Raw genomic sequence first — 24,443 nt, 5'->3', positions numbered from 1 at the left:
CTTGGTAACAGGAAAACATACTTCTCTGCCGACCACAGACTGATACAATCTCTACCAACGCAGTAAGACTTAAGACTGCGCACTGCCTTTGAGGAAGGTGTTCTGCACAAAATTTTGCACAAGATACCCAGAAGATTGTCCGACTCCGAAAGAAAGCCAGGTTTCTCAAACAATACCCCAGCCAAACAGCCATATATGGCACTGGATGCCAACAGATGAGTCACTGAAACACTGTTGTCTCTGTTGTGATGCTTCAGAGCGAGTCTGTCAGGTTACCCGGGCAGACTGCTCAACCAACTTCCACGGCAAATCTCAGAAATGATCAGGCCTTATGTGAGGCGTAACTGCCTACCATTCATACAACACAGAACAAGAAATGTGGCTGAGTTTGCAGGATGCAATTTCTAAAGTCATGACTGACAGGGTAAAGTAAATAAACAAGTAGAACAGTTCACTGTTCAAATTAAGTAACTCAACATGTAGTATAATTGTGCTATATTCGCTATTGTAAAGCAGCGCTGGAATCTTTCCTCCCTCACCAGTTAAAACGTGTGAACGTGAACGTCTCTCGCCAAAACGCCATGAATCGGTGAACTCGCCACATACTAGCATTCCCTACACAAACTCCAACGTTGTGTGTGTGTGTGTGTGTGTTTTACATGCTATTCAGCAACAAGTGGCACCTTTCACGTATCGCACATTTTGTTATCTCACAGGTGCCTGTCTCTCCGACATTACACAATGCGTAAATCCAACGTTTCTACCGACTAAGCTAACGTTAACCCTACGTCGGCTGTGGCACCATCTGTGAAAATATTGGGTCTATCTCTATTTTGTCATTCCGGACAGACAGTACACATCCGTGGGGTTAGGAAAAATACCCTTGAGGATACGTCCTGCTGCTAGATATCCCCACGACTTGCGTAAACGCTAAATTCTATGTGACCGAAATCACGGACAAACCCGCCTAACACACAAGGGCTGAGGTCACAAATGGGAAAAGGGCAAAGGGGATTCCAAGCAAGGAAACACAACAGCTGTGATGTTAGCCGCACATGCTCCCGACGCTACTTGCTCTCAACAACGGCGACCACGCCGGATGAACTTGTTTCGACAGGTTTCTGTTGACGTTGTTGTGTTTTAGCCGCGGAAGCTGTCAGTCCCACGACAAGTAGCTTAGCCTAGCAAGCTAGCAAGCAAGCAAACGTGTATGAGCCACCGCTCAAGCTAACGTTAGCCCCCACACCTCAGTGTTCCCAGAACTTGGCATAAAAAAGAAAAAATAATAATAATCAAAGTTCTTGTTTCAAGGCAGGTCGGGGGGAAATAAAGCAGGTTAAATACGTTCAGATTTTTTCCTTGTCACGGCGATATATGTGACCGAATTGGGGAGTGATGGATGAGGTCAGTGTGTGATTGTCAAAAGATTTCAGACGGGATGAAAATACATTTTCTTCTTCCCTTATTGTACATTTGCGTTGTTGCAGCTATAGCCAGTGTGTGTGTGTGTGTGTATGTGTGTGTGGGGGGGGGGGGTCGTCAGGAAGCTGGCCCACGGAGACCGCGCTTGACGGACAGTTCTGTGCCTGCGGTTGGTTTAGGGGAGGAAACCCGGTGACAGATCAGGCCCGTGCAGCAGCGCCCCCCCCAGACCCCAGTAGCCAGTAGCCTGGTCTGTGGTTTCCCCGCCATGCTCACCATTAAGCAGGCCAACAACAACAACAGGCTTTGCTACAAGTCAACATCGTCAGATATTAGTGGAAAGTGGACCAATGCAAATGGAACAGCCACTTGTGGTGATGAGTCCAGTCACCACGCAAAACCTTTATTCAAGGAGCCAGTTAATAAAGAAAACATACTGTACATTCTCATACGATGGATATATTACCATACATTGCGTTAGGGTTGCAGTGTTACAGGTAAACTATACAGTAATGGCGGTAGCCGGTAGACTGGCTGTGCGTCAGCCCTGTATTAGTAGCATTTTCCCAACAACTACTCTTGTGGTGGAGCTGTGGCATGCAACACATGGAGAACCTACCATGGTTGCATTTCTATCAGTCCGTGACTACATTCGGAAATGGGAGGCTTATACATCTATGAGTCCTTTAAAGAGAGACAGAATACATACAGTAGTAGTTACACTCACATGGCAGTGATAGGCTGACAGTGACAGACACAGAGGGCATAAATGAGGCCGGTTCTAAGTGCTACATTATATGCGTCTTTCACCCTCTTCTAACTCTTTAGTGTTTGTGATCCACACTGTGTCCTTTAAATTTCATCCTCATAAAAAGATTTCCTTCTCCATTTAGAGCAGTGGAGAGAAAATAATAATACAAGTCCAGCGTTGACACCCCACAGACCCTGTGGTGTTTCATCAAGTCACGTAGCTCCTTGTTTGCCGCTTCCCCTCAACACTCCAGCATTGTAACTTTTGTAACAAGCAAGAGGTACAATGTTGTGTTTTTTTTTCTGCGACTGCTTTGTAGTGACAGGGGCTCGGTATTTCCCAAAAGGTTAGTAGCAATCTCTCCCTCCAAGGCCCAGCGATACTCCTCATCTCCTAATGCCTCTGATACCCCCCCCCCCCCACAGTGTCCTTTCACAGTCCTCCATCTATAGCTGGGTGGCTTTGGTAGAGCGCCTGGTCCTCCTGTCGCGGCGTTGAGCGGCAGGGTGGTGGCAGTAACGTGGCGACCATCCTCGGGACTTTCTCTTGGAGCTACGTGGCGTGCTAGGGTCTGGGGGGGCTGGTAGTCAGGCCTCCTCGGCCGTGGCGTCTATCCCAGCGTAGGTGAAGTTCTCAAAGAGAGCCATGTTCACGTAAGCCTGGAAGATGGATACAAGCTTGTGATTTAAGATTTGACGAGTGTGAAAAACTATTCACGTCATACTCATAGCTGTGATGTGACTATACCCCCTATGCAAGGGGGCAGCCATCTTGGAGTAAAGTTTGAACACTCACTCACAAGTGGCACACAACAGGACATTTTCCCATTCTTCCCTTTCTGCCGACATTGCGTGTGAATGCAGCATTACCTTCCTGGCCTCCTGCATCCTGTTGAGCTGGACAGAGATTTGGGTGAAGGGGGGTCTCTCGTAGGGCCGATCCCTCCAGCACTGCTTCATCAGCTCGTAGCTGGACGGGGAGAGAAACATTGATGAATAAACAATAATAAAGTCAGAATAAGCTGATCATCAGCTACAAAATGCAGAGTACTTACACCTCATCATCACAGTTTTTGGGTTTCTCCATCCTGTAGCCTTGTGGCAGTTTCTCATAAAGCTCCGCACATGTCATCCCGCAATATGGTGTGCCACCTGACACACACACACACACACACACACACACACACACAAGAAGGGGAGAAGCAATGATAAGGATAATCACCATCATGTTTCTGTCAAATCAACCACACAATGAAGACACGATTGCAGAATGAAATCTGAAATGTTGTCCGTCAGTTCCTGTATAAGAGAGACAGAACCTCTGCTGGCAAGTGTAAATCTGTACTTCCCATTAGTAATTTACGCAAATGGGAGTAAATGGTAAAGCTCCCGCAGGGTGTATGCTTACTTACCTAAGCTTACAATTTCCCAGAGGAGAACACCAAAAGACCACCTGGGAGAGAAGATGCAAAGACAGAAATAGGGAGTAAGTAGGGAAGTAGGTAAGGGGGGAAATGGGAGGAAAATATAAATCACAGAATAATAACAAGGGGTTTTATCAGTATAACACCTGAAACTAATCATTAACTTAATGTCTTCACCTGGGACTTCCTTTGTTGATCACATGTTCATCAAACGACTTTGCAAAGAAATCGGCATCATCTCATATCTGCTAATCTACACAGACAGTAAATGACGAAATATTTTGAATCCAGTGTCTAATCTCCTCACCCCCAAATGAATGCAATATGAAAATGCTAAAAAAAAGAAAATACTGCTGTTGCATGTACAAACTCCTGATTTTCACGTTTTAACAGTTCATTGCACAGACAAAAAAAAAAAATGCATGACTCCATTTGAGGCTTTTACTAAATAAATGAATATGCACGGAAACTGATATATCGCAATATCTCAACAACAAGAAACCACCATCTATCTTGCAATCAGATTAGCGACGGAATTCACGAGAAATACCACCGGTTTCACAAGTTACAATGCAGTGTGGTAGATCATATGAGCAGACAAGTGTTGTTTGTGCTGTCGGCCTGTCCCCTTGTCCTCGTTTATCTCTTCTCTCTTCCGTGCACTACATTTTTGCTCTGTCTCACATCTTGTTCTCTGTCTCTCGCTTACACTATGTTTCTCTCACTTGTGTTTACAACTCTCCCTGACCCCACAGGCAGCCTTCACACTCCTTCCGTTAGCTGTCCCGCGTTCCTCTAACTTGTTCTCCGCTGTGTATAAATAGGCTCCAGTTGACAGACCAACGTCTCAGTCTGTCTGCTAAGTTGTACCCGGGGCTTCCTGGTTGCGCTTATCAGTTACACAGCACACTCTTATCACTCTACAAGTGACAGAGGGATGATTTGTTGTTTTCTGTGGGCAGGCGTTTTGTGGTGCACATAATCAAAACTTCACTGGAGGCTGAAATAATTTTTAATACGGTTCCTGTGATGCTGAAGAAGGAACGTGAGGGAAGAATCGTGATTGTTAATTGAGATCGCTTATCGGAATACAGTAACCATCAATCATTCAGGAAGTGTGTGTGCACGCTTAGCCTGTGGTTTCAAGCTTGCAACGCCAGAGGCCTGCCATGTCGCTCAGTATGCCCCGAAAGTTCTCAGAAATATTTCTGCATTTTGGCACACTGGTTTCAAACACAGACGTAAAGGCTCCAGATGTTGAACCTACTGTGTGACAGACATTGTGAGCTTGGCCTGCCCTGAAAAACTCCACCTGTTGCAGGCAGTGCCAGAGTGAACGTCAGGACCTATGTAAGTTGAACAGATGAGTTGACACTGTAACTCACACATCGCTCTTGGTTGTGTACACGCTGTAGTTCAGGGACTCAATGGCCATCCAGCGCACAGGCAGCCTCCCCTGAAAGCCAAGCAACAGATCCATGTCAAACCCTCTGCGGTGTTTACATAACTTGTAACTCACAATATTAACAAATAAAATATAAAAAAAATATATATATTATATAGTCGGTTTTATAAAATAGCAGCTTGTTACTGTGGTGCCACAAAGTTGATGAAGGAGATCCGGTTAACATTACAACATGGCCTATTTGAGCCATGTAGTACACTGCTGCGCCATCACTGTACACCATGCTGCAGTTGATGGCATTTACACATGACGGCCCTCTACAGGTCATCTCACATACTGTCAGAATCACTCAGTGGCTGTCTGAGGTAAAAACCAGCCCAAACTAGATTTAAACAAAACAAAAACCTGGTTTGGGCTGTTTGGCTGTTATTGACTTTGATGTGAAACAAGTAAAATGGCTGTCAGCTTGGAATAAACCTTAGCAGCAGTAAGCAATTCATCTTGAAAATAAGACATAAAGATACCACCCTGTGGTGTTACATGTATATCATGTGCAGAGATCTACTGTCAATCTTCTTATCAAAGTGGAAAAAGATGGAATTGTCTCCCAAACGACTAGTTCCCTCTGTTGGCTGAAACGGTGTAACTGTTCATGACCACCACCACTCACCATTGTCTTCTTAACGTAAACTTCCTCACCGCGGGAAAGGCCGAAGTCTGCTATCTTCGCCACAAGGTTGTCCCCTACAAGGACATTCCTGGCTGCCAAATCCCTGTGGATGAACTAGTCCCAAGAGAGGAGAGGGGAGGCATTATTACTAGTATTAACACTAAGCCTAATGCGAGAATCATTTAATTACGTTATCAACATATCAACTGTCATGGGGCAGCTTAGCGGAAACCCTGTAACGACTAAGAGGCAAGAAAATGTCAAGAAAATGCCCGCATCCACACGCAGAAATATACAAGCAGCCGCCCACACACGCGTTGTTTCTCCTCCTACCTGTTTGTCACTTAGGTAGTGCATCCCCGTTGCCACATCTACAGCGAACTGCAGCAGCTGCTGGGAGGTGAGGGTGGAGGCGGTGCCATGCTCCTTGGCAAAGGCAGGATCGGTCTCCAACACGCGGCTCTTCCTCAGAAAGTCGAGAAGGTTACCATACGGCGCGTACTCGATGGCTATGTACAGGTAACCTGGAGACAGAGAGGGAGGTTCACCCTGTTATATACAGCACTGTATGGAAGCAAATGTGCCCTTTTCATGATGTTTGATGTAGTCGATATGAGATTTAAACTCCGTTTGGGACGATACATGATGTGTTTGAGACCACAGGAAAATCTCACAGTGATTGATAGAGTTGAGGCCACTGCTAATAAACATTTCATCTTCTATCCGTACAAGCTATTGGTGGTTCAGCCAGACTCTTAACAATGAGAATGTCTTCTTCTTCTTTTCCCCAAAAACGAGTGACTACGGCCTTAGCCGGCCTGCCTGCAAAAGGCCCGGGGAGAGACCCAGTTACAGCTGGTGAGGGGCTTGGCCTTCCACAGTTCTGTCTTGACACAGACAGAGGTAAACAAGGCCTTTCATGAAATCCTCACAGAGCCCAGCCAGATGGTTGAGGCTCTGCTAATAGATGACGGCTTCCAGCCGAAGCCAGAGTTCCTACAGGTCACGAGGCATTTGTGCTTGTTGGAAGGGTTTCATGTTGATTTCACCAGGACCAGAGCGAGTGCCAACACAATTAGTCAATACCATATGTGGAAGGAAAGAATGACGGGGCGATGGACAGACTAGTCAAAGAACTGGAACCTAATACGATTATGTTCCTTCGAAGCTACAAGAGGTTATGTTAATCAGGACACGCTGTGTTTCCTGCGGCAACGTCTTTCCGAAACTACTTCTTTGCTGAAAATGAAACAGCAAAAGATCTTTCCCTCAAACCGGAGAGATCAGCAAAACAATTTGCTCAATAAGAGCTGATCCACAGGAAGCTGACTATATTGTTTTTCCATCTTTATCCTCCCGTTGACATTTTAGTATCTGTCAGAAATCTTCTTTGTTCATTTCCTCCTCCTGTCCTGCCCTTCAACAGTTCAATGCTGAATTGAATATCTCCTGCACACACCTAATTCTTCCACAATATCTGATATCTGAAGAGTGACTTTGTTCCAGATCTCTGTAAGATGAGAAAGTGTATGAGCTGAAAACAACACTGTATACCCCCCCCCCCCCATTTTTTTTTTGAAATTACAGACAGATGCTGAATGGATCAAATGAATAAAGGCCTGAAACCAGAAGAAAAAGATGAAGCAGAAAACTCCATGAAAATGCCAAAAACAGCAATTGAGCAACAGCTTGTGTTACCACTGCAAGCCAGTGACATTCATTCTGTTGCAATAAAATACATTTTAACAGCTTTTCCCTGAGCAATGGGAGAGGCAGGATGAACACGTGCAAACATATCAAAGAAATATTACTCCCTGAAAGCATGTCTTTCCTCTCGATCTCCTTCTCCTTCGTCTTCCTCACAACAACCCTTCCTTCCTTCCTTCTTTCCTTCCTTCCTTGCCAGTCTTTTCATACTGTAAAAGCAACATGCATGTGCTAACCTTTCCAAAAGAACTTTTGAGTACATACCGTAATGTTCACGATTGTTCAAAATGATGATTCGTGTGTATATGTATTTTGGCACTCTTATCACTAAACCAAAGTAGTGAACCTGAGCTAAACGCCAGATGTAAACACTGCAGAGTGAAGGTCTGCAGAGTCAAGCGCTACCTGAAAGTGAAACCGGTGGGGAGACACGCTGAATTAGTCAGATGTTTATTTTTCAAGGCTGCTTTGGTTTGCTAATTGTCCTCCCCGATGTCCTTTCCATACTAGACGTCCTCTCTCATATGTTATCAATCTTTGATCAAACAAAGGCAATTCAATTATTCGACGTGGAAGCCATCGGATGTAGCTGTGGGTAACTGATACTCCATGGTAAGAACGGGGGCCAAGGGAACCTTTATACAGACACATAAATACATGACACAGCAGTGTGCTTGTGAGGCACATGGACAAATCAAACAAACGCGATAGCACAAAATGCTTCTGGCAGGCAAGGGTTATTTACACTGGACTCATTCCGGTGCTTTCCAGGTGCAGATATCAGAGGATCAGATGGGAGGATCTGTCTCAGGCAGGAAGAATTTAACCTGTTCCTTTACAGTACTGCATACAGGGGTATGATTAGTTCAATCAGGATACACAGAAGTAGGATCTGGTCAGGATATTGTCTACAGAACGTGGACTAGGATATCAGCTTAACGTCAGTACTTTACAAAGTCAATACTGACATATCTTGAACAAAAATGTATTGAAAAACTACATTTGGATCATTTGACTATTTGGAAAGTCCCCACATATATTTTGCAATTCATATAGCATATGACATACAACATCAATGCACAGGCAAGACATGCTATGGATGAAATCATAACAGCCACTGAGCTCACAAATCAACCGACCCGTCTCCATGACAACTAAGCAAACTCCCTCCACTGATATAGACTGTGTGATACGGCCGAACGTTTAAATTAGGTGAGGTAACATACATGCAGCCTTCTTAGTTTTGGACCCAACAGCCGTCAGTGTGTCTGCAAAAGCCATAACTGGAAAGCGCATCAATATCCATGAAGCCACTAGGTGTCGCTCACTCACCTCTGTTCTCACAGGCTCCTATCAGGTTGATTATGTTGGGATGCTGGCCTAGTTTACACAGCACCTCCAGCTCCCCTGCAAAGTCTCGGTGGTCATTCTCTGAGGCAAACTCTGCGGGAAGATCAGCACACACAGCATCATTAAGCAAAGTGCAAGCAAAGCAGCTTCAGCCGGCGTCTTTGAAATGAAATTCTCACACCGGTCAAAGAATGCACTGCACACTGGGATTGTATTTGCTCTGTGTTTGTGTGTGATACATTTACAGCATCTGCGTGTGTCTGTGAGCGCTTGCATTGACGTGCGCCAAAGTCACCTTTCAGCATCTTGATGGCTGCGCTCATTTTACTGCCATCCTTCTTGATCATGGCTTTGATGACCTGGTTTTGAAACGGTTGTTAGCTTAAATGTTTAACCCAGTGAATAAAGGGCAGAAGGTAACCAAAGGACAAAACATTCAAGATATTCAGAAAGTACATTAAGAGCCTAAACACCTGGCCAAAGTTGCCCTCTCCGATGACATCTTCAAACTTTATGTCCTCCCACTCCAGGATTGGATAGGTGAGGGGCTCTGGAGTCGGTTTGGGCCTCCGTGTCAGGGTCAGAGTTCCTGAGTTAAACTGCAGAATAGTCTCCTCACCCTGGGGGTATGAACAGTCTTAAGCTTGGCAATAAATAAAAATATATTAAAGTTCTCTAAAGTTGGATTTTCTCGGAACACATTTGAGCTTTATCAGATCACTTGTGATGCCAACCAGGACTGAGTTAAATCCCTCAGCGTTCCAGAATTCTGATTAAAAATCGTTTAAACAAATCCTGGTGCGTTAGCCTTACCGATCCAGACTGGTAGGTGAACGTGCGCCGACGGTTGAGCAGCGTCTTGCGGATGAAGAAAAGAGCCAACAGCGCCAGCAGGATAGTCATGCAGGTGACCGTTACCGAGCCCACCACCGCCACCAACAGCTGGTAACTGTCCCCTGCAGGCTTACTCGCCACACCCTGGGTGGTCGTGGTTAAACTCTGATGGCCTTTTTTGGCAGAGGGATGGAAGAGAGATGGAAAGGGAGGCCAGAGGGGCAGGATGGAAGATGGAGAGAAAAAACAAGTTTTCAGATAGTGGAGATAAATAGGCTGTCTATGTATTATTATCCTGAGTAAATCCCTGTCCCTGTGTGGGTGGTCTTGTTCAGCGCCACCTGGGAAAATCCCAATATTGGCTACAAGTACAGTTAGTGTAGAAATTTTCCACTTGAAGGGAAACCACAAAAAGACCCAAAAACTGGACTATTTAATCATTGCTTTTGAAGAGATTTGTAACATTTTTGCTGAACCATTGCTGCCCCGACGTGCCAACACAGAGAGGAGAGGATCACAGCAAGGTTTTCTCAAACGTTTCTGGTCTGATAATTAGAAAGCTGTCGCGTGAATTTGAATTGATCAAGCAATATCAACATGTCAGTCTAAGAAATCTCCCGTGATCTCATTTGCAGCATATCACCTCCTGCCTTTGTAGTGCTGGGTGAAGGTGGCTGAGCAGACAATAACTTCCTACTCACCATCCCCTTGTGTCATCGCCTGAACAAACTTGCTCCACTCCCCTGGCACTTTGGAGAAAGCCCTCACTCTGAACTGGTACAGCGTGCTGCCGTTGAGTGCCGTCACATCTTTGGTGGTCTTATTTCCATCGTCCGTGTCCACCCAAGGGTGAGGGCTCCCCTGGCCAACTGGCTGGTACTCTATGGTGTATTTAATGATGCCTCCATTGGGATCCTCAGGGGGCTGCCAGCTCACCTGGATGGCTGACAAGGACAGAGGCAGGGCCTGGACGTTGCGTGGGGATGATGGACCTGAGACACAGAGAGATTATTACAGTTAGGGCAATCAACAGGGAAAACTATATTCTAAAATAAAATGAGTGCTCCAGTGTCAGGCTTTTACTTTTGGGTGCTTTAATACCAAAGAGTTTAACAGCATTCATTGCCGTTCTGTCGGATGGATCTTTTTCTAACTTGCTGATCTCCACTGATTGCTAAACTAAACTTGATTATCCCTTGACACCTAACTGTCAGCTGCTAAACTTTTTGTCTTTTAAGGTTTGTGGGCAGGGAGAGAATCACCGAGCAACCAGCAAGCACCAATCGTACTCTTTTTCTGAGTGTTTAAAGCGAATATAAGCTGCTCTTATCACCCCATTTATTTATCTTGTATATCTACCAACTAAATACACGTGAGCCTTTAACATACTGTATATTGTGTTACACCTCATGTTTTGCCATAAAGCGCTGTAAATGCGTAATAAAGTGCATTCAGAATCTTGCAACATTTAGAAGGAGCCCTCCTTGCAGCTTATTAACAGCAGAGTTTCTAGTTACCCTGGCTGTTGACGCGGAAGTGGTAGGGTTTGGAGAGCGGCCCCTGGCTGCCACAGTTGATGAGGCGCACCACCACGGTGTAGTCTTGCTGGTACTCCAGGTTGTGGAACTTTGTGGAAAGCACATTGAGCAGGGTGGTCTCCTCCCGTAGTTTCTCACTGTAGGGTGGCGGCCCGAAGAGCTGCACTAAAAAGCCACTGGCTCTGCCGGCATTAATGCCATTGTTGGCGGGCAGTCGCCAGCGTACAGTGGCATTGCGGCCTTCCACCGAGCTGATGTCAATCTCAGGCTGAACTGTGGGCTCTGCAGCGACAGAGAACACAGGATGAGCTGAGGGGACCGACAGCTCCTTGTGAATTTCTCTCATTAGGTCAGTCACGGTTCCCTCAAATTTCCCCCAGAGGGACGGATCAAGTACTTTGAAGTGTATTGGACGGTTACCTCAATGTATATTTCAACTGGCTGCCATACAGTAATTAAGACTGTTAGAGCCCACAACAAGTAGTACTAGCTGGTCCTTTCTGAATTTACCCATAAGGGTGCCCTGGTTTCCTACCACAGTCCAGAGACATGCAGTTTGATTAGAGGTCTGAATGTGTTTGCAGGTCCGTGCCCCACATCCAAACTACATATCAATTGTAAGCAGGCTTTGAGTATGTAGTCAGTTTACATGGGAAAAGTGACAAGATAAAGCATACTCAATAATGATCCCACAATGCATTGCACATAGGAGATGGGGCACTTCCCAGCTGGAACGAGGAACACGTCCCAAAACTAAAAGTTAAATATGTTGATTTGTGGGTATACTAACTGCATAGTAATCCATGGTCTTAAAACTGTTCTACAAATAGTTTGTGCTTGTGCAAGAGATGAACGCTCCCTTGTAACAAATAAAATGTGCTCAATTTCGCACATGGACACTACCACATATTGCCAAATAGTCAAACTCGTTGCATTATGACACTCCAAAACCATCACTTTCCCATACCAGTTTTTTTCATTAACGTGATCTTTTCTGTACCCACACACTCAGATATGCTCTCTCCCTCCGCACCACAGTCACTGAGGAATAAAATACACGCCACTTAAAATCCAAGTCCTGGGTCCTGTTGTTCTTGTCTAGTCATGTGATTCCTAGCTGACTGATGACAGAGGTTTATTTTTTTTGTTTTGATCCCATAGGGTCCTTCACTTTGTCTTGGCGGATCATTTCAGTCCACTTGCATCTTTCTATATTTGCCCCAGACTTGAGTCATCAGGACAGATATACTCACTGGGGAAAAGACCACTGGCTCCTTATAGCCTGGGAAAAGCACTGCTCAGAAGAGAATTAACTATTAGTCTAACCAAGATAATTATGCTTGTCCTAAGTCCTGTGGTCCAGACCATAGACATTTGTTCCCAGGCAAGATTTCCAGATAGATATACTCATGTCCAGTATGTGATCCCTATGAACTGGACAGCCCAGTTTTCTGTGGGCCTTACCGGGACAATCAGTCTCCATTATGGCCTCTGGCCCTGGGACCCCCTCTCCGCCTTCCCCAGGACGACTCAGCTGGACGCGGACACGGTAGCGTGTTGAAGGCTCCAGGTTCATCAGCGTGATGGGCTCTTTGTCACTATAAACTGAGAGAAAGTGCAAGTAGTCAATGCTGGTTGTTATTATTGAAGATTTTATTTATGATTTTACAGCAGAAATGTGCCTTAAAACATGTATCTAGTGTATTATAGATACATGGAATATACATGCAGAATTCAGAGGTTACACACATTATATGTTACATGCTGAGTCGTTTTGGGAAAGCAGGACATAATGCACACTATGGGAAGATATCTATTTTCTTTACATAACCTCCAGTGTGGTGTGGAAGAAAAACACAAGTTTTATTAATTTTGGTTTGTCTGCGCCAGAATTTCCATTTAGTATTAGATTTATTACGAATCTGAGCAAAAAGCAATTACTTGTTTCACAACTTTGTAACTGTGGCTAATACATTATATCCTTGGCTGATCTTACAAGGTGTTGAAATAATGGCGATTTTGCAGCTACTGTGGAACGAATGGAAGTCAAAAACAATGATGATGATGATGATGATGATGTGGCTTTCTGCGTTAGGCTTAATAGAGGACACCTCTGCCTGCTTACCTATAATGGAGGACCAAGAGTCTCCGTTCTCCACCGGCTTGTAGAGGAGCCTGGTGGAGACGACGGGGCCGTCTCCTCTGTGGGAGTCCACCGGCATCACCAGCAGCTGCTTACTCCTTATTTCCAGCAGTTTGGGGGCAGTAGTGGGCACAGGGGGCTCTGAGTAGACACAGCAAAAGATTTAAAAGATGTGATGCTTTGATGCTGTCGTGTCCTCTCGGTTTTCTATTTCGAATTTTTTACTTAGAGGAAACCACAAAACCGAACCTTTAATGGTGAGGTTGAACTTGCGGGAGTCCTGGCCTAAATTGGTGGACACCCTGCACTCCCACAGCCCTCCCTGTTGAGCGCTCAGGCGAGGGATCTCAAACAGGGCCGTACTCTTGTTGGAGTCCATGACCGTGCGAGAGGCCTGAGAGTAAAATACACACAATAGCAATGCACAATGAAAACCACATTTCCATTTCCTGCTTGGAGTGCAAAGAGCGTCCTCACTCTAATAAATGCCGTTGTTGCTGTGGGAAGCGCTGGCGCAGTTCTTTCAGATTAATCCCAAAGGATTAATTAAGGGAACAGCACAGAAATTATGACACATCAACTAAACACGTCACTTATAGGCGACACGCGGTAAACTGCCGCACTGTGCAGTGATACAGCCTTATCTGCTCAGGCCATTGTGCTGTTGACTTCCTCAGAGCTTGACTCAACCTTGTAATCATCAGCCCAATGTTAAAGTCACAGTACAATTGAACTTCTGATATCCCGACAATGTTCCTGCAGGTTTCTTCTGTTTTAATATGTTTGAAAACAAAACATAATACGTAGTTAATGTAAATATATAATGTATTTTTAATGTGGTGAAATGATTAATGATTAAATACATTCAAAAATAAATAAATGAACGATTTTATGATCATTATATGAGCACCCTTGGCCCGTCCTCAAGGCACCCCTCTGTATACCCACTTTGGGAACCACTGTACTAGATCACCCTCTCCCTGTGTGGCCTCGTATTTAATCTCTGCCTGACTGCCTTGACTTAAGTTTTATCCTGCGTATTTTGTTTGTTTTTATTCAGGTTTACTGCACTGTGAGTGTTTCAACAACTGCTGGTCTTTCTACCTTGAGCACAGTGCTGTCCAACTTTCGCAGCTCGATGCTGTTGTGGCTGGGCAGGGGGTTGCCTGTGGCTGAACAAAAGATCTTGGGGCTGGAGTTCAGATTCCACTCCAAATTACTGTCCAAATCCAAGATCTGGGGAGCCCGGTCTGAAAAAGGAGAGAGGCATGGAGCAGAGATTAACAAAAGACGACGTGGATAGTGACAGAGGAAAACGACGTAGCAGTAGAGAAAATTGTAGAGAAAAATCACGGGATAGGAAAAAAAATGTATTAATGGAAAAGTGCTGTGCAGTGACGGGGAGAAAGAATACATATAAAGTATCAGTGCGGTCAGTTTAATTCCACAGAGGAGGCAGAGCTAAAGGAAGACTCCTACCAGACTTCTCACAGTTCTGTCCTCTCCACCCTGTCGGACACTGGCATCCACTGAAACGGTTGCAAACCCCTCCATTCTGGCATTTACAGCTGAGCATGCAGTCTGGTCCATACATGTCATTATGGCAGGCTGAGGCAACAGAAAACAGACAACGATACTGCACAGTGTGACACACAAAAATGTAAAAAAAAAAACAAAACATGTTGTTAAAACTATATGCATATTACTTTGATAAAATAATACAGGGGCAAAAATGTATGTGATGTAGTGCTCACCCTTCTCACAGCGGCTCCCAAACCAGCCGCTGGCGCAGGAGCAGCCGTAAGGGTCTGGTAGGCAGAAGCGAAGCCCCTTGCAGTTCAGCTCGGAGCCACAGGACTGCTGGCAGTTTCGGCCAAACATTCCTTCTCTGCAGGCTGCGAGCCGTCAGAGAGAGACAAATTCACAAATGTGTTTATTTTATTATCACAACCCGCCTTGCAAAACACCCGAGAGGACAGTGTAACTAGTCTGCCAGTGTAGCCTACTCAACGTAGCGCGTGGATTTTGATTTTATAGTCACATTTGATTGCACTACCCTCATAAAGTCTGGAAAATAATATGCAATGTGCTGCTTACATATGATGCTCAGGAGAACTAAAACCTTCACTGCTGTCTGACTTATGTCAGACTAAATGTAAGAGGACTGACAGTTTAGGTATAATCATTACCTAAATGCAGTGAAGATATCATTTTGACCCAATGTCTGCTATTTAAATGAAATGTACCTGCAGTCTCCTTACTTTAAGTACTAACAGCTCTACACACATACACGCACACACACACACACACACACACACACACACACACACACACACACACACACACACAAACAAATCGCTATGAGGTCAATATAACACAGGCACAATACTGGATTAACCTTACCCAGTACAGACTGCTGGGTTATTTACTCACATTAAAAATATTGTATATACATTGTTGTGTACAACAATACAGTTGTGGCAGTTTTAAGGTAAAACTTGAGCTTGATGTGTTTAACACACGTCTCAAAAATGACCATATTTTAGATTGATAAATAACCCAACAGTAATGCAAAAAATAACACAAACACTGGGTCAAAACAACCCACTGTCTTGGGTTTGACTGGTGACAGTTTTCTACCCATGGGTACTGGGTAAATGTAACCCTATGTTGAGTTAGTGCTATATTGACCCTATATTGAGAGAGTTATTTTCTCTGAAGTGAAATTGTTACTCAATTAAGAAAATACTAGGACAACGAAGCAAGTTCTGTGGGCGTGTTTGGGCTTGATTGATGGGTGCCTCAGCCTATCACAGTCGGCCATGTTGGTTGCTTGCCTCCTCAATCTACCCTAAGCTCCACTCAGGTGTCTCCCATTTAATATCATTTCATTTCGCACACAGACAACTATGTCTGAGTGTGTGTTTTTAGGGATGGCAATGTCGGTCCGTCGGTCCACAGCGTTGGTCCGAACTGAAAAATCTCAACAGTTATTGAATGGATTACCATGACATTTTGTACAGACCGCCACGGCTCCAAGACAATGAATTCTACGGACTTTGGTGACCCCTTTGGCTTTTCCTCTAGCGCCACCATGAGTTTGACATCTGTGGTTGAGTCTGAAGGTCTCTACAGGATTAATTCTAGTATGACTCTGATGATTCTCTGACTTCTGCTTGCGCTACCAGCTGGTCAAAGTTTTCACTTATTTCAGTGAAATACCTCAAGATCCGTCAGACGGATTGGCAGAAAACCTTTGGACAGACATTAATGGTTCCCAGGTGATGCACAGTGACTCCCTCCCTCGCTTTTCCTCAAGTGCCACCATGAGGTTTAGTTCCTTTTTGTAATATCTCGACAGCTATTGGACGGGTTGCCATGAAACGGATGTTCATGTTTGAGGATGATTTGTAATAACTAGTGCCGTCACCACTACTATACTTGCGAGGACGTTGCATTGAGTTCAGTACAAACCTGTCTCACAGCGCGTTCCCATGAATCCTGGAGGGCAGATACAGTCTCCGTCGACATCATGGCACACTCCACCGTTGAGACACTCCGGACAGTCCTTGTCACAGTAAGAACCCCACTTCTTACTGGGACAGTCTACAGAGAAAATTAGTTTTCTATGACCCTTCCTTAGAGCAGAATGCAACATGTTTAAAGTCTAAGTTGCAAAATCCATACATGTTATGTACTGTATATACGTATTGTATTTTTTTTTCAGGCACATTCTTTTTATATTACAGAATTCATTATATGGACTTCAAAGGAAATAAAAAAAAAAAGATTAATATAAAAATAAAATAAATATAAAAACCACTAGTCTTGAAGCAGAACAGGTGGAGGGTGGAGATGGTGTTGACACTGCTAATGCGGAAATGAAACAAACACATTCACTGTCTAAAAGACATGATATCATACACTTAAGGGGGAACTAGTGAAACCCTGGGGCGTTATCAAAAATATAGTGCTACTTTAAAGGTATATTTTGACCTTTGGTTTAATGCTGCTTATTTGCCTTCTTGCTGAGAGTTAGATGAGAAGGTCGATACAAATCTGTCCATCAAAAATAAGGCTAAAGCCATCAGCCCTGTTAGTTCAGCAGAAAGGCCCGGAAGTATTGGGAAAAGGCTAGCATGGCTCTGTCCAAAGGTGAAAAAAGAAATCCACCTACCAGCACCTCTGAAGCTTACTAAATAACACAAATATCTTGTTTTATCCAAGATAACAATTTGTGGCTTTTACGTGGTGTATTTGTACTTCTCTGTGTCTCCTTATCAGGAATGACCTTTTACTTGAATTTTCAGTCATATAACCCAAATATTTCTGTCTATTTTCCTTTTTAATACACCTGTGCCATTTCTGAGGTGAACAATTGCATGCACAATCGTAGTAAATCCAGCACTGCACAATCTATGGAATGTGCAGTGAGTCACCTTGTTAGATCGGCCATCAAGCGCATATGCAAAAACCTGCATGTTTCTGTAGCAGAGCGCGTCACATCTGCATCTGAAAAACTTCATACAATCTGACCCTGAGTGTGTGAATTGCCGTGTGTGTGTGTGTGTGTGTTTCTGTTTCAAAGTGTGCAAATGTCAGCATCCAACAAACCTCTGACAATGAGCCTCATCCAGGCACCCTGAAGGGGGCTGTCCCCCACGTAGCTGGCACTGTAGATGCCTTGGTTGGCAAAAACAGCATTCTCCACTGTCAGCACAGCAGTGCGGTTGATCATATCGTTCCAGTGAGTCATATAATAGTAGTTTCCTAAAAGACACACACCAGAAACAATCATGGCATAGTTTCCAACGTGCCAAAAAGTGGTCTTCTATCCTTATTAGCTCAAGATCCTTAATCAAAACCTGGACGTGTGTGGTTGTTATTGGCGGTCTCTTAATGGCGCGTTCAATTTCCTGCCTCCATCTTGAGTTGTGTAAGCTGGCTTACCGTTGTACTTCCAGGTCACGTCTCTCTTTTGGGAGCTGAGTAGCTGCATGTTGAGGTGAACTGTCTCTCCTTTGTTAGCGGTCAGCGTGAGGTGAGTCGGGACAAAATTTGCTATATGGAGCAGAGATACACATCGTTATTTTCCAAACATTGCACACCACCCAAACCGGTTGCATAGGAAAACTGTAGCGTATCATGGTTTAGGCTTGGTCAAACTCTCAGAAAAAACACTAGTAGCATAGGTTATATGAAGTCTGAACTCACCTCTCCCAAAGTTGTTGATCATTGTGACCGTCTCAAGCGGAGGAACTTCCTGAGTGGATTCGCAGTAGAAGATACCAATATGATCCAGATCACGGAAGTCTCTGGCCACCGCCTCCTTGTTCCTGGGTTTATGCACTTTAAAATTTGGCTTCTTGGGGAATATGAGGATTTTGTTGTCCCGCTTGATGTCCAGCTCAACCTGGGCAGGGCTGCGCTCTCCGTTGATACAAGAGATGCTGAAGTGATTGACGTTGGTGACCTCTGCTGTGGAGATCATGGTCAGGTCGATCACAGCATCTGTGGGACAGGGCGTAGTATGTTTTTTTCCTCTTATTTAGGCAAGTAAATCGACCAAAAGTCGACCATTTCAGGATGAAATAATAAAACAGCATCTCAGCATCTCTGTGATGTGTTATTGTGCTGCTCACTGTTCACACAGCACTATTCAACTTCATTGTTTTTCAAATATCTGGTGCAGGTTCAATAGAAATGTCCAAACTAGTCCTGTTTCTAACATTAAAGTTAGCTCACACTGGAAAGTTTGGCAGTTTTTGGTGTTCTAAACATGCCAAAAAATGGAACTCCTTTTCATACACCTGACACCATCTGAACACATGAAACAACAGTAGAAAATTATAGCAGAAACACAGCTTGTAGCCCACAAGTGCCTGGCCTCTGCCACAGGCTGGGTCTTGAATCTCATAGTGTATTCATTATACAACATCCAATACACTGACACCTGAGATGGGGATTGAGAAACTGGCAATATCAGCCAAGAAACAAACAACAACAACAAAAAAAAAGGCCTCAAAGAATGTAGTTATTTGATAAAAGTGCCAAACCCCATCATGTTTGTTCAGCATTCCTTCTCCCTGCTATTCAAGCCCCTGATCCAAAGAACAATGGCAGGAAACATGGATGAGCTCCTTTTTCCCCAAAGGGTTCAGACATCCATACTCTACACTGCCAGGTTATTTATGACTTTCACCAAATCTGATGATTAAATGATTAAAAACCATAAAACACCGAAGGCTTAGGTGGGAAATTGGTCTTTTTTATCTTATATATTATCTTATTATTCATAGCATTTCTCGAAAATAAACTTTGATATTTTGCTCAGTTTGAGAGCTTCCCAAACAGCCTTCAAAATAAGTCGCCCCCCCCCCCCCCCCCCCCCCCTTACCTGATAAATCAAGGCAACACAAAGCAAACACCCCCAAAATCCTCATGATTCTTATAGTCCTCATTTGGGAAGAAGTTGCCGTCACTAAATCGGATTCACAGTGCGGAGAGTTGCGCGTCCAAAACGGTGACGCCGCGTCACGACGAGCGGTGCGCTTTATTACGCATAACTTGGGAGAGTCCCCCGGAGCTCCAGTTCAGGTGTAAAATCTCTTCGGTAACGACCAGAAGCGGTCCCGTGTGGCGTTCAGAGATGGGTATCGCGGTCCGCCACACTAGGCACAGGGGTTGGATCTGCGGTAAACGCTCCGCTCTCTCTGGGTGGGAAAGGAAGGAAGAGCGTCACCAGACAGCGGAGGACTGCTGGCGCTCCAGACCTCCCCGATCCGATTAATGTATTTATGAGTTGAAACTTTATACAATGCCAACCACTGCGACTTTTTTTTTTTGAGTATTTCTGAAATTGTCACAGGAATGTTTTAGTGCTGTAAGAAACATATTGCACATTTGTTACCATAGCAGCAGGATTTCTGCGCATGTTAAAGGTTTTAAAGTACACATTTTTGGAGAATTTAAGACTCCATCTCATCAACATATATCTACTACTATACTTGATACTTTATATCTAGCCATACTTTCACATGCACTTGTGTGGCCCGAGACCTACACTCTGCATGCCCCGTGTGTCCTCCGAGGCTGACTTAGCATTTTATTGCTGCCATTATTTTCTTTGCAGAGATACTGCAGGACACCAAATGCAGCAGCAGCAGCAGCTGGTATCAAGTTTTGCCAAATGCAACAGCTTTGTTCTTTCACTTCAATGTGTTGGTTACAATCCCTGCAGCTTTTATGGTCAGCCTCCCCCTTCCCTCGCAGTTATAATCAACCAGCCTCAGGAAATGATGAACAATATGCTTGTTGTGTCTATTCTGCCATTTCTGCCCCAATCTTTTAAAAGTGTAGCACCGCTGTCTCACTTTGAAGCATCCAGTTGGAACAACTGCACACGCCTTTTCTCATTTTCTCCGCAAAAAAACCCCCAAAACAACTGTTGGGCTGATTTGATGTTTTCTTTACATTTCCTTGCGGCTTCAGACAATCGACATGAAGTTGACTCAACTTCTTATTGTTTGAGGTTTCCTGTTTTCGATTTCAGGAGCTCACATGGCTTTCTTGAGCCTGCAAGGAGTACCCTGTTGTATTGTGGATCGTCATAAAAAAAATTAAAAAAAACACGGAATAAAATGATAATATAACTCTTTGCAAAGTGGGGGACACATTGAAGTCCAATCTGAAAAAGTAAATGTCAAATACTACCAAGTACAATGTCAGATAGTGACAAACTGCAAACCAAAATCGGAGGAATGTCCTGCTGGTTTAATTAGCCGAAATAAAAAAAGAAAAAGAAAAAAATGAAATCAAATGAAAACTGAAATGGGTATACCCAGGTTGGAATTGTTTTGTCTGCAAATCACAGTGTTTCCATTTTGACTCTTGGCAAACAGACAGGGCCTTGGCGCCTACGTTTGACTCAGATCTGTATTGTCTCTTTGACCTGTTAGCGTGACCTGTGTAGCTCAGAATCCAGAGCAACTTCTTTTAAAAGACCCTCTTATTTCCTCAGCACCCACTTCAAAAACACCCACTGGCAGGAATTGACTTAACAGTGCGAACAATGGTAGTGAACTGTCAGGAACAAGAACCGCTAACTGCACAGTGCTGGTCGCAGTATAGGTTTACAATAAAACAATATGCAGCAAACTGTACTGTTCAACATTGAAGCGATTCTTGCAGGTTTTGCAGATTTTTGCAGACTCCCTGATTAGAGTTTAGGGAAACAAATGAGGACGAGAGCGAAGGAAGAAGTGCAGAGAGAGAAAAGTGCTGCAGACACAGCTTGGTGGAGCCTCTATAGGAAGCCAAAAGGGAAAAGACCAAAGGCTGGGTCAACACAGATGCTCCAGACTCTGGCTGCATTAAGGCCGTCTGGAGCCAGAAACCAGGGGTGTGTGTGTGTGTGTATGTATATGTGCATGAACATGCGTGTGCATATGTGATGGGTGCATTGGAGTGAGAGAGGGAAGTAACAGACTGTAAGCTTGCATGCGTAGTGTAACTGCATGTGTGTATAAGGAATGCTGTGTGTGTGTGTGTGTGTGTGTGTGTAAATGTGAAGGAAACTATGCGCATGCAGAGGGCGGAGGACACTCCGTGCTCTTCAGACATTGTGTCGAAAAAGTCTTTGCTGCTCTGCGAGTAGATGTGAACTGTGTTTGTTATTAGAGGGACGGTCGCTTGCTTTATGAGGCCGGACGAAGACTGGGCTTGTGTGCCTGCTGGCCGAGTTCAAATAGCACAATGGCGCTTCCCTGGGCATAACAACAGCGCAACAAACAATGCCAGCCTGGAACAATCTTGTCCAACTCTGCCATCACTCCTCAATCAAAGAGAAAGAAATAAAAGAAAGACGGTGTGCCGTTTCTTAAGCTTTAGGCAAGAGAGCATAATTGCAGTCAATTTCAGAGGTGTATGGGTTCCTTATGTTACACTGAGCTGTGATTGCTTTTGAATTACTCTGACACTATAAGGAGCAGCATGCATCTTTTAATTGGAGTGGTGGAAACAAATGCACGATTTAATATAAAACCCATATCAACAGCTAGCTTAAATGTTGGCGCTCTTGGTGACAGTGGGTTGAGTCGTCTGTTTAAAGGTACCTCTTGTGTGTGTCCTTGGCTGTGGTGTTTTACTCTGCATTTGCTGCTACAGTTTACACTGTCACTCTTAAGCATAGTTTTTCACAAACTCCATTGACAGAAGTCATTGTGGTGAGCTGAAAGATTGTGTGTGGGTGTGTGTGTGTGTGTGGGGGGGGGGTTCTGCCTAAATTGTGTCAAACAGTAAATTTACAGCAGCACGCTCCCGGCATATTTTAGTTGTTTCTGACATTTTGTTGTGGTTGTAGCGGAGGAGGTGGTGATGGCGAAGCTGGGGGTGTCTGGAAGTGAGACCGGCAACAGAGGCGGGAGGTCTCCGAGACTTTGTGAGAAAGTTTGTATTAAATTCCCATTTCCTCTCATTGTGTGGCGAGCTGGCCCGGCTCCACACGCACTGATCCTGCTGGGTCCTGGGAGCCTAAGCAAGGGAGTCACTCACACCTCTCAGGTCCCCTAAATTACCCCCCCCCCCGATTCCTCCCCAACTGCAGTTACAGACCCCTGACCTCCACCCCAACGTACCCCATGTTGCCTGATAAAGAAACCCTTCCCCGGGATCACAGAGGCCTAGAGACACACGGATCATGTGTGCGTGAACGTGTGATTACGTGAGTGTTTGTGTGTGTGTGTGATTTAATAAGCGTTTTAAGCGATAGAGTGAATGACATGATGAAAGACACAAACACAGATTTTGAGATAGAGCATGTGAAGTAGAATTTAAAGACCTCCGTCTTACAAAATCGGATTTCCCCAAAGATAAAGTGCTGTAAAGCCTTGATAATGCCAGTGTTATTTTTTTCTATGGCGGGTCTGAATGTGTTTACGCTCTCAAATGGTCTCTCTGGGTTTTTTAATTTTCATGGTGACAAACTGACAGGCAACACACTATTACCACATTTAGATTCTCCAATTTATTTTGTTTATATGTGTGTTTGTATTTTTGCATACTTTTTTTTTTTTTAAATAGAAAATTGACTACATTTCCCACCCAGTCTGGTGAACTGAGGCAGTCAGCCAATTACGTTCCACTGGAGCTGGCTGTGGGCCACTCTGTATTACCACACAGCCCAGTGCTGTTCCTTGGGGCTTGAATGAGACCCCAGTTTTCCAGTTTTTCATGGTAGATTGTGGATATTGAAATCCAAGTCGACGCCAGAGTCAATGTTTTGGTTTAGGCTACGCAGCAAAAAATGGACACACACTCAAACTTTTAGCCACGCTGGCGTCGTAGCTCTAGGAAAAGCATTATCGGTATGTCTAACACTTTAGTCCAGACTAAAATATCTCAACAGCTATTACATGGATTGCCATGAAATTTGGTAAATATATCCATTGTTCCCAGTAGATAAATCCCAACTTTGTTTGGTTTGGATTTGGCTATCCCCTGACTTTTTCTCTTGCGCCACTACGAGGTTGACATATGTAATTTTAAGTGAAATATCTCAACAATTACTGGATGGATTGTCACAAAATTTGGTACAGATATCCATGTTTCCCTCATGATGAATTGTAAAGACTTGACTTTTCATCTAGCGCCATCATCAGGTTAAATTTTCCATTCACCCAAAACTTTGGTTTATGACCAAATAGCTCCAACTGTAGACTCTTTATTCTTGTTTGTTATTCTTCTAGATATGAAGCGTTGCATATTTTTGGGATCATTTGATCAAGGACTATTTTCTATGCCCTAACAGGATCGAAACAGGAGCACTGATGTAGCGTTATCAGGTTGCATGACGATACAATCCAAAACTTCAACCAGATTCAAGTCAGTACTAATATTTTTTTAGGCATGCAAACGTATTTTGGAGATGCAGCAGTAAAGGAATGATTTAGGACATTCAACCACCTCCTTGGCCAAAGGACATAAAGACAGGGGTGTGATCAGTCCTTCGACGTTGGTCCTCAACCTTTGTCACGTCGCTTCCTTTTCTCTCCCATACTTCCTGTCACTTTCCACTGTATATACTTTCTCACAAAGAAGAACTGCCATTAAAGTAACCTTAAGGGGAACGTGCCTCCAACAGATGGATCGACACAAGGAATGATGGGAAATGATTTGACCGGGGACAAGAATATACAAAGTC

At 44.2% G+C, this 24,443-nt stretch overlaps 1 protein-coding gene across 1 annotated transcript; it reads right to left on the bottom strand.

Moving 5' to 3' along the window:
• Positions 1 to 1,791: 1,791 nt before the first annotated feature.
• On the bottom strand, positions 1,792 to 19,704 carry tie1 (tyrosine kinase with immunoglobulin-like and EGF-like domains 1). Its single transcript, XM_070908439.1, has 24 exons — positions 19,641 to 19,704; positions 18,458 to 18,754; positions 18,194 to 18,304; positions 17,858 to 18,013; positions 16,718 to 16,849; positions 14,998 to 15,138; positions 14,723 to 14,851; positions 14,348 to 14,493; positions 13,493 to 13,637; positions 13,226 to 13,384; positions 12,565 to 12,705; positions 11,080 to 11,382; positions 10,264 to 10,554; positions 9,542 to 9,735; positions 9,202 to 9,348; positions 9,024 to 9,087; positions 8,711 to 8,821; positions 6,005 to 6,195; positions 5,672 to 5,785; positions 4,982 to 5,052; positions 3,585 to 3,625; positions 3,228 to 3,324; positions 3,043 to 3,142; positions 1,792 to 2,832 (listed from the first exon to the last, which is right to left on the bottom strand). Exons 1-24 carry the CDS (start codon positions 19,702 to 19,704, stop codon positions 2,761 to 2,763), a joined length of 3,417 nt encoding a protein of 1,138 aa, XP_070764540.1. The 3' UTR covers positions 1,792 to 2,760.
• Between the last annotated feature and the right edge of the window lie 4,739 nt (positions 19,705 to 24,443).

Source organism: Enoplosus armatus, chromosome 7 (assembly GCF_043641665.1).
Source record: "Enoplosus armatus isolate fEnoArm2 chromosome 7, fEnoArm2.hap1, whole genome shotgun sequence".
Taxonomy (NCBI): domain Eukaryota; kingdom Metazoa; phylum Chordata; class Actinopteri; order Centrarchiformes; family Enoplosidae; genus Enoplosus; species Enoplosus armatus.
Note: the sequence above shows the minus strand (reverse complement) of the source record. Positions and strands in the feature narration are given on the sequence as shown.